This window comes from Vicia villosa, unplaced genomic scaffold, assembly GCF_029867415.1.
Source record: "Vicia villosa cultivar HV-30 ecotype Madison, WI unplaced genomic scaffold, Vvil1.0 ctg.000359F_1_1, whole genome shotgun sequence".
Classification (NCBI taxonomy): domain Eukaryota; kingdom Viridiplantae; phylum Streptophyta; class Magnoliopsida; order Fabales; family Fabaceae; genus Vicia; species Vicia villosa.
The window spans coordinates 791,203-806,851 of NW_026705162.1; the positions used below are offsets into that span (position 1 = coordinate 791,203).

A 15,649-nucleotide genomic window follows, 5' to 3' on the forward strand; every position below is an offset into this window, starting at 1 on the left:
AACAAAAGAAACACACAACTTTTCTAATGAACAAAACACTAAATTATTGGTGCATGGATTCAAAGTGTATCTGTGGGGGACCTTTCCCCACAGTTGGTAACATGAATTTATTGTAGTGAAATCTTAGTGGATGATTGGTTTGACTAATCAAATTGAAGGGCTATACAAACTCATGAGTAATGCTCAAATTGATGACTCACAAAATTTCCAACCAAAATCAAATAGTTTATTTGTTTCAAACTATAATCCTAGTTCTTCATTTGTTAATAATAGTTGTGTAATACCTACACAAGTCATGTGGCATTTCAAGTTAGGACATTGACCTCATGTTAGACTTGTAAAAATATGTCAATTGTATCCAAAATTAAAAGTGATAATAAAGATGTTTATGATATTTATCACTTTGCTAGACATAAAGACTTCCTTATAATTCTAGTTCTTCCAAATCTATTCATAAATTTGAATGATTACACTTTGACATATGGGGTCCATTAACCACTAGTTATATCTATGGTCATAAATACTTTATCACAGTTATAGATGATTTTAGCAATTATGTGTAGATTTTTTTGCTCAAATCCAAAGCTGAAGCACTAGTCATGTTCAAATTTTACCACTCTTGTTGAAAACCAATGTTAAACTTGTTCTAAACTAGTTAGAACTGAATATGACCCTAAATTACTTATTCCTCAATTCTATGCCATTCTATGCCACAAAATAAACTGTACACCAAATATCTTGTGTAGAATCATCTTAGAAAAATGTAAGAGTTGAAAGAAAACATCAACGTCTTCTCAATGTTGGTAGAGCCCTTCTATACCAGTCCAAACTTCCCAAAACCTTTTGGTCATATCTTATTCATATGTCGTCTTCATAATCAATAGGGTAAACACTCCTTTACTTGAAAATAGACAACTTTGTATGATGTTTATGGCTGAAATGTGGGGTTTGTTTGAGGGTCTTAAGCTCACCATTTCCCTTGGCTGTCGAAGGGTTGAAGTGAACGTAGACTCTTTAATGGTTGTTCAGGCTATAAATAACGGGTGTTCTAATAAGAGAGGTAATTTTCCAATTGTTTCCCAAATTAAGAAGCTCATGGCGAAGCTGGAAGATGTTCGGTTGTTACACGCTTACAAAGAAACAAACAAGTGTGATGATGCCGTTGTGAGTATTGGTTGTGTTAATGGCCCTGATATTGTGTTCTATAGGTCAACTTCATATTGTCTTATTTGTTTGTTAGACGATGATTCTCGTGGTGATTCCTTCTTCAGGTTTGTGTTTGTTTAGTTCATTTCTGGGCCTCTGGCCCTCTTTGTAACAAAAAAATACCACTTTATCAAAATGTTTCATGACATATTACTTGATATGAACCAAATAAACTTTTTTGGATCCCCTTGTTATGCTTCCACCCTTCAAAGTCATAGAATTAATTTTTCTTGCTGAGCAAGAAAGTCTATATTTTTTAGAATATGTAGTTCTTTTAAAGGATGTTTCTTCTAGACCTTAATTCTCAAGAGGTATTCATATCCAAAAAATATTACTTTCCATGAATATATACTATCCTACATAACTCAAAATTCCCATGTCACACGTGATTGGCAATATTTCAGTGACTTGCATCATAGGTCGAAACCTAATTCTACCAATAACATAAATGAATCACCAATCTCAAGTTCCAACATTCCACCTGCTACCTTAGACATCATTACTCTAACACATAATGATGATCAACCACTTGTTTATCTTACTTCTCAAATAACAGATAATCTTCTTTTACCTGAACCTCGACCCATCCAACGTGTTTCATCAAGAATAAAGCATCAACCATCAAATCTCAGAGAATATGTATGTGCTTCCTTCAATGACATAACAAATCAGTCTTCCTCAATTACTTCTTATTCTAAAGTTAATTTCATTTATTATTCCAATTTATCTCCTTCTCAATATAGATTTAGCCTTTCTCCTACCATAAAAATTGAACTAAAAACATATAGTGAGGCCAACACATTTGACTGTTGGAAACAAGCCATAAAATTCGAGCTTGATCCCGTTTTTAAAACTAGAATTTGGAGTTTGTTTTTGTCTTCCACCCATTGTCAAAGAAATAGGATGCATATAGGTTAACAAAATCAAACACAGAGTACATGGAACAATAGAGAGGTTTGAGGCAAGGTTAGTTTCCAAAAACTATAACCAAATAAAATGCCTAAATTATTCTAACACATATTATACAGTTGCTAAACTAAATATAGTTAAACTTATCATAACACTTACTTACATTCATAGATGGCACCTACATCAACTTGATGTAAACAATGATTTTCTACATGGCCGGTGAGTTGCATTAAGATGTCCACATGATCATTCCACCTGATGTTAAGCCTTCTAAACCAAATCAAGTCTGAAAATTGATTAAATCTCTCTATGGACTAAAACAGGCTAGTAGACAATGGTATGAAAAATTGGCTTCTCTACTTATTCGACATGGTTATACACAAGGTGCTTCAAATCATTCTTTATTTGTCAAGAGCAAAGAAGCATCAATCATTATTATGCTATTTTATGTTGATGATGTGATTTTAGCTAGAAACTCTTTGAGTGAATTTCAACTCATAAAAGATGTCCTACATAAAGCTTTCAAGATAAAAGACCTATGATTGCTCAAATACTTTTTAGGTTTAGAAGTTACACATTCTAAACAAGGTATCTTTTTCTACCAAATAAAATATTGTCTCGATCTTTTAAATGATGTAGATCTTCTTGATCCTTCCATAAAAATGTGTCACGATAACAATGATCCTTTTGAAGATATACTAGCTTATAGAAAATTAATTGGTAGACTCATCTTCCTTAATACCACCAAGCCCGATATTACTTTTATTAGTCAACAATTGAGTCAATTTTTACACAAGCCATCAATTTTCCATTACAATGCTACATGTAGAGTTCTATGATACCTGAAACATTGTCATAGTTGACAATTGTTCTCCCTCAGAAACTCAGACATCCATTTGTTTGGCTTTTAGATGCTGATTGGGATGGTTGTGTTAATACTAGAAAATCTGTATCAGGGTCATGCTTTTTCATTAAATCATCACTCATTTCATGGATAACTAGGAAATAAATTTTCAAGTTCATCTTCTAAGGTAGAGTATCGAGCATTAGCTTATGCAATAAATACTTTATATGTTATATTATCTAGAAGTTACTTATGCCAAACTCCCATTATTGTATATATTCTGATAATCAAAGTGCTCTACACATAGCTGCTAAACTCATTTTCTGTGAAAGAACCAAGCACCTTGAGATCAATTGTCATCTAGAAAAAAAAATTGTCATCTAGTTCAAGAGAAATTTCAAGCTAGTGTGATGAAGTTATTACTTGTTTCATCTCACAATCAGATTGCGGATTTTTTTCACCAAATCCTTACTAGAAAAGCCTTTTTCATTTATTCTATCTAGGTTGAATTCGTCAACATCTATGAAATTTTAAATTGTAGGAGGCTATTGACAAATATGAAAGTTATTTACGAAGTTATAGTTGTTAGATAAGCAATTAAGAGAATAAGATAGTTAGTTTCTATACAATTATTTGCACTTGAAGTAATCTCTCTTAGTAGTGTAATTAGTGTAATGTACTAGCTCGATGTACTTTTACTTCTATTGTATATAAGGCAAGTTATAGCCAATGTCAATCTAAGAGAAATTCATTAATATTTCTTTTTCTTTTTAAATGCTCTCAATATATTAACTCATAATACATTTGAAGACATTTTATCACTAATATTAATAATAAAAAAATCAATTAATAAAGGTATAAAAGAAATATTAGCAATTAATGCATCTTAATCTTTAGGACTTTTATGATATTTTTTAGTAGAAAAATATTATATATAAATAGAAGGTAAAAAGTTTCATCCACAAAATACAACAAAAGAGGTTTTAGTAAGTACAATGTGTACCTAGTTAAAAAGTCTATTGAAAATAAACAAAAAATAAAAAACTAAAAAAAGTTAATAAAATAGAAAGAAAGAAGCCACAAACAACTCCATAGAGAAAAAATTAAGAACTAAAACCACACCATCAATAGAGACAAATACTTTTAGGTAAAGAAAATAGGCCAATAACCAACTCCGACTCCAAAACTAGGTGATAGAAATTTGAACAACTATTCATTTAACTAAAGAATAAATTTCTGAAATCAATCACAAAAAGAAACATGAGTTTCATTTTTAAGTTAGAAAAATATATTTTTTTTCTTTCACATATTTTGTATTTGTTGATAAATTAGAGAAAATAATATTATTTTGAGGTTTATAAATAGTTCAAACCACTTAATCTCAAATCATAGCAAATCAACTTCTAATGTTAGTCATACCATCTAAAGGAAGAATAAACTAAAAATCTTATATCACAGATACATAACTATATCACTGTCATATAGTTATATATATGTGATTCATAAATAATTAATTGGGTTGGGTCTGGACCATTGGTTATTCATCTATTTTAATTTTCACACTCTATTTTTATTAATTTTGCCCCTGATTTTATCTAAAAATTGGTCATTGAATTGAGAAGAGTACAAAGAACATAGGGGTTGAGCCCGGGCGCATGCCCGGGCTGACTGGGCTATAGAACCGCCACTGATATCACAAGTGACAAATAAACGGAAAATTGACTATACTTTATCCCTACTCAAAGGACAAGAGATTTCAATTAGGTAAAAAATAATACTTCTCTTAAGCATTTTTGTGTGTGGAGAAAGTCTATCTTATAGAAGTTGAGAAGATAATTACCTTAATGAAAATTCAACTAATCCAAATAAACGGAATGTTCAAATTTAAACTCAAAAAATAAAGATCAAGGAGATTATTCAAAACGACTAAAGCTTAAAAGGCAACAGTGAAAACCTCGTCTTTAGCATGAAGCCAAAACCACTTATCCCTCTTTAATTGAGATACGAAAAATATTGTTGTTTTTGTTTTTATAAATAGGGTCGAAAGTAGTATTTTAATTGAGTATGTGAGTGTGTATATATATTTAAAAGTTGTTTCGTGTGTATATATATATATATATATATATATATATATATATATATATATATATATATATATATATATATATATATATATATATATATATATATATATATATATATATATATATACGCGAAACAACTTTTAAATTAAAAATAACTTTTAAAAAATAATCATAACCAAACAACTTTAACTTTATTTTAAAAGCTCTTATTTTTAATTTTAACTTTAAAGTAACTTTTAAGACTCAAAAAAATTGGGCCAAACGAGCTCTTAATTAACAAAAATAACTATTAGCATAAGTTAATTATCCTTTTTGCAGGTATCTTTTAGAAATTAGATTTGATCGCCTAATTCAACTAGTTGAGGTTGAATAAAAAATTGATTAGGCGTTCAATTCGTTTAATCCTCATGAACAAGTTGGTTTGATATCTATCTTGAAAACCCTATTCAAATTGGTATATTTTATTTTAGCATTGTTGTTTTGTTTATTTTAATTAGAATGCATCTTTTAGCTAAATAAAGCTCAAGGCTATGTTATATACAAATATATAACATAAATTTAATTAATTATTTTATTATTGACTCACAATTTTATACGACTATTCAACTTTCTAATTTCAATAGATATAATTCAAATTTTATTACAGTCGTAAAATAACTATTAATATCACTTTTACTAATAATAATTTTTGAAAATTTCTTTACCCACCTCCCTATGGGTGGTCACCTCCTGCGAAAAACCAAAACTACCCCTGCTTCGGAAGTTCATTTCCGAAAGCGTGTTTTTTTAAAAAAATTGACTTACTTCGGAAGTTCATTTCCGAAACAATTATTTCGGAAGTTCACTTCCGAAATACTGCGATTTCTGCAGATTTATCAAAACACTCCCCCTCCCCCAATCATTTACCCTAAATCAAAACAAAAAGTGGCAGAGGCGAAAATTTGTGCAAACAGAATTCCAAAGCTGCATCAAGGCTCCAATCACACTGCTAAACAACATTCAAAAGCCCTCAATCCTAACACTTTGTAAGTTTTGAAATTTTTAGATCTATTATTCAAATGCATGTTATTTAGGGTTTTAATTGCATAAATGATATATGGCTAGGTTGTTAGTAGTATTTAGGTTGTTTAGAAGCATTTTGATTTGGTTTGAAGGTTGATTTAGGGGTCTGCCATGGAAGTTGCAGGAAATTGCATCGCAGGGGTGTTTCGGAAGTTCATTTCCGAAAACACCTCCATCCCAGTTTTCGGAAATGAACTTCCGAAATATATCAGAAGTTCAAATTTTTTTATTTTTTATTTTGTCTCGCATATTAATCGATTTCAATTGTTTACAGGAACATGTCTTCTAGAGAGGGCGCTAAGGGAAGAAAGGATTCTTCAATGAAAGAGGTGAAAGAGGTGAAGGAGGTGAAGGAGGTGAAGGAGAAGAAGGAGGTTTCGACCGGCTCTACTTCTCGTTCCCAGGGGGCCCGGGGCCCGGATGCTCAAGCTCAGTCTTCAGGCGTGAGAGTCGTGATCAACGCTGATGGTTTTGAGACTGAGTGGGATGAGGATTGGTATAATTATCTTCATTCGGAGGAGTTCGCTCGTCGGGAAGAATAACGTGTTTTTTTTTGTTTGATGTGTATTTTGTAACGCTCGTCGGGCAGAATAACATGTTTTTGTTTTGTTTTGTTCTTATTTCGGATTGTATCGCACAGTGTATTTGTATTGGATTTATCATGTTAGTTTTTGGAAGTGGTAACCGGGGTCGGAACATATGACGGATGAGGTGGATGTCTGGAGGAAGTAGAACTGGAGATACGTCCACCACGAGACAAAGTAGCCAATCAATGTAAGCTATAGTTTATGATTATCATCTGGGGACGTCATTTCTAAAAAATCAAGATTAAAAATAATAAGATTTTTTTTCCTATTTTTTGTAATGACGTCCCCTGATGATAATGATAAATTATAGCTTACATTGATTGGCTCCTTTGTCTCGCAGTGGACGTACCTCCGGGTCTTCTTCCTCCGGACATCCACCTCCTCCGTCATATGTTTCGGCTCCGGTTACACCTCCTCCGTCATTTGTTACTTTCAGTTGTACGTATTTTTATTAAAATAATAAATAAACCTTTTGAAATTTGGAAGCCTTTTTTTCTCCCCACCACTCTCTCATCCCCACCTACCCGTGTTTAACAATATGTAACTTTAATTTTATGTAATATTAATGTTGTAATTTTCACCCGATTAAATAAAGCGAATTGTTCATTTTCTTCTGTCCAGACCTATTTTCGGAAGTGCATTTCCGAATTCCTCCAAGGGGGGTGCGCTCGGAGATGAACTTCCGAAACACCACATTTTCTGAAAAGTGACTTTATTTCGGAGATGCATCTCCGAAATCAATATTTTATATTAAAAAAAACACGTTTTCGGAAGTTCATTTCCGAAAACACATTTTTTCCAAAAAAAAGTACCGTTTCGGAAATGAACTTCCGAAACAAGGGGTATTGTGGTAAATTCACCAGGGGTCGGCAAGAAGGTTAGGAGGTGGGTGAAGAAAAAACCTAATTTTTTATCATATATTTTTAAAATAATATTTGATAAATAATAAAATAATTAAATTAGTAACAATTTTTCTCAACCTGAATCACAAACTTTCACTACTAATCAACTATCTTGAAAAAAAAATGATATTCAACCTCAAATTCACCCCACACAAAAACAAGAAGAGAAACTCAACTTCAACTCTTTTATTTATATGTATTTTACTTTAATTGACACTTCCAAATATATTAGTAAGAGGGTTACCAAATGCAATATATCAATCGAGTTTTAATTATTAAAAACTATTTATGAAATGAATTTTGTAGCATATCGACATGTGTGGCAAATCAAAATAAGTCTTTTTCAACGCCATAGGTACAAGTATATGTACCTAACAAACACCAATAGTATAGACCATCTCTTCATTATCATTGGCAATATAAGAAGTATATACATATTCATACTTTATATAGTAACTTTTAGGTATACAAGAAAGGCAATGTATATATCATACAAAACCTCTTCAACGTGTTAAATAGCGTGATTTGCGGGGCCTGCTAATAGATCTATTTTCGTCCCTTGATAAATATTTCAAGGTGCTAGTTGTATATTTGACATAAATCAAGTACTTAGTTTAATGAAAACTTCAACATCTAGTTATGACAAGTTGATTTGTCACGTATATTCGTGGCAATTATTTGTCTCAAATATGCAATGAAACAGCTTTAGGCGTGGGTGGGTGATCATTTAAAAACCCTAAATAGTGATTGATGTCAATGAATACGTTATCAACATTATTGTGCCCTTAGAGGTAGACAACATTAACTATGTTTCCCGATAATAAATAAACCTTAGATTATTAGTCTTGTGACGAGTATTGAATCTTAAACAGATACCTTGATTAGTGAAGGGTCGTTCTAATTGATACACCTTTATTAAATAAATAGAACCGTGAACATCAATAAGAGAACCTATATCTAATAGCTCTTAGATCAATGAAAATCTCATCTTGTTAATGGAAATTCTCTACTATATAATGATCATTTTATATTATTTTATAATAGTATCTGCCACAACTAAGGAAAAGTATAAATAAATTTATAATTTTTTATTTGAAACTCATAAAATTATATATATATATATATATATATATATATATATATATATATATATATATATGGAAAATGCTAACGAATGTCCTTGATATAACTCATCCTACAAAACCAGCTTCTAAGATAAGAGATGTTACTTTATATAAAACTTTTTCAAACTCTCTGACCAATGTGAAACTCGAGGATCTTCTCAATACATCCCCTCATGTCCAACACTCTATTGGAGTAGATGCATGAATATAAATGATAGGAGGTCCATGGCCTGATTGATATGATTTGATAATATATTAGAATTTGACATAAATCGTTTTTTCAAAACTGACTTGTAAGGTGAGGAGTGTCACTTTATATAAAGTCTTATCTCTCTCTCTCTCTCTCTCTCTCTCTCTCTCTCTCTCTAATCAATGTGAAGTTTGAGATTTTTTCAATACACTCTTTTACACCAAATATTATTGGGCTGGATGCGCAGATATAAGTGGTGATTGGCCCATGATCCGATTGATAGGATCTGATACCATATCAAAATTATAGTTTGATCTAACTCATCCATATAAAATTGGCGTGTGTAAGGTGAAGGGTGTCACTCTATATAAATTCTTTTCAAAATCTATCTCTAACCAATGTACGACTTAGAGTTCTTCCCAACATTTACTCGTTTAATAAGATCTTATTGTTACACACATCCAATTTGTAAGAGATACAAAAATATTCAACGACTGGCTCAGTAAGATATGAGTTATTAAGTGGAGTAACTCAAGCAAGAGATACTCTTTGGGTAATGGTCAAATTCACATTTTTTATTCTATTTTGACTCGTGAGATCATGAAGGGAATGAACTCCAATTTTGAAGAAGGTATAGTAAAACTATGGTGGAAACATAATAATAGATAATTGGATGAATATCTCGAGCCATTAATGAATGAGATAGATATTACTCATATGTCTAAATATGTTTATGACAACAAGTGTCATGTTAAATTATTCATGGAACAAAGGTAGTGTAGGAATTTTTAGATGTATTGAGCAGATCAAAGAGAATAAAAGAGGAATGGTATTGGTTTTGATGAGGACGATTAGGATTGATGATGGTTTTAATATTTTTGCAGATGACGCTCATATTAAGAACTCGCCTATTGCTGATGGTGACACGCCTAGCGGCGTTAAAAAGTCATCACGAAATTTATTTGAAGGACTATACTAGACATGGAAAAGGAACATGCGGTAAAAGATGATTATTTGGTAATGAGTTTGCTAGTGCATCAAGTAATGGGTAGGTTTGAAAAAGATTTTATCATGAAGAATTTCAGCAAGTCTTTAATTGCCATTATTCAACTTCAAAGAGCTAAACTCCTAATAACCATATTTGAATGAATTATAGCATATCTTATGGGTAGGTTTGCAACACTTATGGAAAAAGTAAAGGACTGTAGAGAATAGATTATCTCAAAACCCTAAAGGTGACTTAGCAATGAACTTGAAAAGAGTGGAAATTAGATTTCAACATATGCTGGTAGATTGTCTTTTCAAGTAACTCATATTCTTATGACCAATAACTTTGTTGTTAATGTGGAAAAACATACTCGTTGTTGCAAATTTTGGTAATTATTGGGAATACCTTATAGAGACACGACTGATATAGTCAATAAAAAAGTAGACGTTTCAATAAGCCTACCGGTTTTAAAATTTTTATTGGTGGTAGACCTATTCTTACAGAGCTTGTTGCATCCAAAGCACCAATTGGTGTTAAACCTACTATAATAAAACCATTTGATAGTGATCTTGTGATTGTATAATTTTGTGTATGAATGTTTATTTGCTTATGTGTGGATTTGATTTGATTAATGTATGAATCTTGCTTGATTGTAAGGCAAAAGAAATAAAATAAAAGGTGGAGAATCCAATTAAACTGATGTAGAGTGGCAGACTATGTACATTCAAGAAAATAGTTATTAGTGTTCCCAAAAAAGATGCATTTAATCTTGTATTTATTGCAAAATATGATGAAGACAATGATCCACCTGAACATGAATTTGATGAAATTGACCAAAAGCTTTAGAGTTGTGTGGGTTCCATTAGGAAATTGAAGACATGATATGAAATTAGTAAAGGTCACGCACATGGAAGATTTATGAAGATGTTGAACTTTGACCTAATTATAATATGTAATTTTAGAGATTGTGCGAATCTTTAGATCTTTGACATATCGTTTGCCATGTGTTTTGGTATTAGTCTTGAACCTGTTTTGGGGCTAGATCTTTTATATGTGCATTAGTTTATTAACTTGTTTCAGTAACTTGTGTGTATAGACAAGTTTGAATTATGATTATATGTATTTTGTACAATCTAATTATAAGTTTATGTCAATAATTTTGAGATGAACTGATAGGTTTAGCATCAAAGTTATGCCCAAATTTTAGGCAATATTATGACGAAGTTTAGGAAAATCTATGATCAAAATTAGGTAACAATATGAAAAAACTATGATCAATTTTAAGCAAAACTATGACTAATTTTAAGTTGAAACTATGCCAATTTTAGGTCAAATATTTTCCAATTTCATTTAAATGTTAATTAAACTTTAATATTTCCTAACAAAATATCAACCAACAATACATTAACAAAATACCCTAAAATTGTAATATTGTTTAACACAATGTCAACCAACACACGCATTCTTCAATATCAAAGACAAAAACAAAATAATACTTTAATCAACAACTTGTTCAAATACAAATATAGTTACATCAAAGATAAATCGATTATATTAATCAAGTACAATATCAACTATTACATTTGATGATCAAATATGTACGTTTAACATAAAAGACAAATTGATATGAAACAACTTCAGTTTTGCTCCAAATCTCTCAATATTCAATTTGTTTTGCAATTTGTTATTGTTCTTGTTTGAATATTCTAATAATTCTCCTGCAAGGACAATGACATCCACTTCATTCTTTTTAATTTTATCTTTTCATTGTTATTATCTTTTTTATTAACTTTTTTTTCGCCATTCACGCTATGGTTCATGTTTTCATCCCATATAAACAGGTCACATGTATCAACTTCTTTAACTTCAATAACTAAAACCAATTATCAACATACAAAAATCTGATAAAAATCAATAGTTAGCAATTTCACGGAACATCTCCAGAAAATATTTCTCTTGTTAGGACCAATCTTAAAGTGATATGACAACATATGAACACGGTAACAATACAGTTTATTGGTACACATTTTAACATAAGAAGTTTAGGACGTATCTGATTTCATCTTAGACTTGATTAGAGAATGAGCTCGTCTCATTTTGGATGAAGAAGACGAGATGATAGTGGTCAAAAATTGTATTGTCAGTTCAAGTCAGAGTGAATGAAATAATGTTGCATGTGTGGAAGGTCGAAAAACAACTTGAAGGTTAGGGAACCATTGGAGGTCGCATAACACCTAAGGTGTAGAAAAACAATGGAGATGAACAATTTTAAGAAAGAAGAAGACAATTGTGTTATGAAATTTGGGATTTTTTTTCTTATAAAAGCTTCTTATATTTTTTAGAGATTGCATGCGGACAAGTCTTAATCATTATTTAGTCTAGCAAAGTTTCATTAAAAAAGTTAGGATTAAATATATTTTTAGTCCTTATAAATATATCATAATTCAATTTTAGTCTCTTTAAAAGATTCCTTTAAATATCCTCCTAATATTTTTCGTCCACACTTTTGGCCCCTGCAGTTAACTTTCGTTAACAGAAACCGGTGTGGCATGCCACATGGGTAGTTTTAGGTGATTGGCCATACACGTGATAATGCTAGTGTGGAAAATATGCTGACATGACACGCCACATAGAAATTTGGTCCATTTTTCATTTTAAATATTAATTTAAGAATATAGTAAATTTGGGTCATTACAAGCATTTTTTTAAGATGAAAAAATTAAATATTTAAGAGACTGATTTTGCTATTAATTAGCTACTATTTATAATTTAAGTTTGATGTTCATCTTAGTAAAGGATTTAGCGGCAAATTTATTATTACTATATACTTAATTAATATTTAAAAATATAAATTTGTCATGTGACATGATATATGAGCATATTTTTGTCGGCTTTCATTCATGGAAGTTAATGAAAGAGACCAAAATATAAATGAAAAATATTAAGCAGACCATTACTCGAACAAATTTTTTGAAGGACAAAATAGGAAATATGGACTCTAATATATTTAATTAATCGAGTGAAAATTTAGAAAAACAAATATTCAAAAATAACAATTACTAAAATAAAAAATAAAAGTTAAATATTTAAAAAAATTACAAATATATTTAGATTTAAAAAAAAATTGAAGTTTTATTACCAAAGTTAGGGGTGCTCAAAACCAAACCAACCCAATAGAAAACCGCAAACCAAACCAAACCAAACCGAAACCGCAAAAAACCGCATTTGGTTCGGATTAGTTTGGGTCATTTTTTAACAAAACCGCATGGTTTGGTTCGGTTTGCGGTTTGTATTTTGTAAACCAAACCAAACCGAATCAAACCGCATTATGTTACAACCTAAATTTTACTTAACTCACATCCAACCCAAAATTAAACCTATTATACATTAGCCTTATGATTACGAACAATTTTCTCATCCTTACACATATAATTTCAGTCCCGATCTTCTCAAATCTCTAATAACTTTATTTCACCTTCTTTGCCACATACATCTTCCCTCTTCTTCTATAATCTTTACTCTCCTATATTTTTTTTCTTTTTCACCTTCTCATTTTTATGTAAATGTTTTGTATTTCAGTTTCATTTTTATCGCACATCTTCTTCTCTAATCTCTCAACACTTTTTCTTTTTCTTTTTCACCTTCACTAATCTTTCGTCTCTTCTATTTTTTTGTTTCATTATAATAATTTTTATATTGTTTTATGCTATTATTTTATGTTTAATATTCCACTTAAAAACTCCATTTTTAACCCTAGCAGAGCTGCGACTGGAGACGAATGGGGAAACGTGGACGGCCGCCGCGGAGACAGGTGGTCCAAACGCCACCGGCGAGTGTGAGGGTCTTCTCGCCGACTTCATCTTCTCATGGGAATGGTAACACATCTGGGGGTACTACAATTTCAACTGAGGTAAACACTTTGATAGGGTCTGAACCAATTTTGCACACGATACCAGAAGAGGAGAAAGAACATTCAGAGGAACCACCTCAACCATGGGTGGATGTCATCAAAGGCAATAGAACTTCATCGAGTGGGCTGAACATTGAATATACACCTCCCTCTATTGTCAATGGTGAAATTGAAGTTGTACTCGAGGATCAGGATGTGGTTTCAGAGCTAAAGTTTTGGGAAAATGCCCTGATTATGTATGTCGTTGGTGGCAATCTGACAATGACTGCAGTGAGGAAGTTCATGATGAAGACCTGGGATTTTGCTGCATTACCAGAACTCTACTACAATGAAGAAGGATACTTTATCATCAAGATGAGGTCGAAAGAAGATAAGGATGTGGTGCTAAGGAAAGGACCGTATACCATCTTTAGGCAGCCAATGTTCTTACAGGAATGGAGACCGTACTTTTCATTGGATAAAGATGCTATTCGAGTTATGCCATTATGGGTCACCTTTCCCCAATTACCACTTGCATTTTGGGGTGAGAGTAGTATTGGCAAAGTGGCAAGCGCCATAGGTAAACCAATTATGACTGACGAATGCACTGCGAAGAAATTACGCATCACATATGCTCGTGTACTCATTGAAGTTGACATTACTGCAGAACTTAAAGAAGCCATTTATATTCGGGATCCTCAAGGAAATAGAATGCAACAACAAGTTGAATATGAGTGGAAGCCGGCTTTTTGTAGGAAATGCAACAAGGGTGGTCATGATTGTGAGAAACTGAATATTAAGAAGGCCCAGATGACCCAAAAGTGGGTTCAGAAACACCCTGCAGATGGGGAAATTGCCAATAGCAAGCCTAAGCCAGCAGGTGGAGAAATTGCCAATAGCAAGCCTAAGCCAACAAATGGAGGGACTGAGGACGATTGGAAAATAGTTACTTCTAACAGTAGGATTGCTACAGTTAAAGGTAAAGCTATCAGAATTGATACAGTTGGGCATAATGAAGAGATAATTGGATGCAGCAACGGTTTTGACATCCTTGGGATGGAGGATGGCAAAATGGTGGATGCTACATGATCCTTACATGGAATGTAGGAGGGCTTAATAAAAAGGCAAGGCATCTTGAGATTAAAGCCCATCTCAAGAGGTTACAAGTGCCTTGTATGGCATTATTAGAAACTAAAGTCAAGGAGAATAATGCTGCTAGAATAAGACAGACTTTTGGCAATGAGTGGGAATGGATTGACAATTATGACCATCATCCAAATGGGAGGATTTGGGTGATGTGGAAGCATAAGGAGCTTAAAGTGACAATACAAACAAAAGGAGAGCAGTTCATCCACTGTGAATTGAGTGATAATTATGGTCACAAACTTTGTTTCATCACCTTTGTTTATGCTCACAATCAACTCATGGAAAGGAGGAAATTGTGGAAAGAAATCAAAGACTTGGCTAACAATGTACATGATCAATGGATTGTTTTAGGGGATTTCAATAATGTCCTAAATAGTACAGATCGCATTGGTGGTAATCCTGTCCATTGTGCTGAGTTTAAAGATCTTGAAGCTATGATGCTGGAGGCCCAACTCTATGAACATGATACTCGAGGTAATCATTTTACATGGTCAAACAAACACATTACTGGGCTCATTTATTCTCGGATAGATCGAGTTATCTGTAATGCTGCTTGGTTTGCAAAATTCCCTGACTGCGAGGTAGACATTTTATATGCTCATATTTCTGATCATAGTCCCTTGAGGGTTAATTTTCACGGCCATCAAGGGAGGAGGGATCACATTCAGCCCAGGTTTCGCTTTATAAACAGTGTGGTTGAACACTCAGATTTCTTGGA

At 32.1% G+C, this 15,649-nt stretch overlaps 1 protein-coding gene across 1 annotated transcript; it reads left to right on the forward strand.

Annotated features, from left to right (window-relative positions):
- The first annotated feature begins 13,674 nt into the window (after nt 1-13,674).
- Nucleotides 13,675-14,874, forward strand: LOC131627366 (uncharacterized). The gene has a single exon (XM_058898212.1). It carries the CDS (start codon nt 13,675-13,677, stop codon nt 14,872-14,874), a length of 1,200 nt encoding a protein of 399 aa, XP_058754195.1.
- Nucleotides 14,875-15,649: the final 775 nt, after the last annotated feature.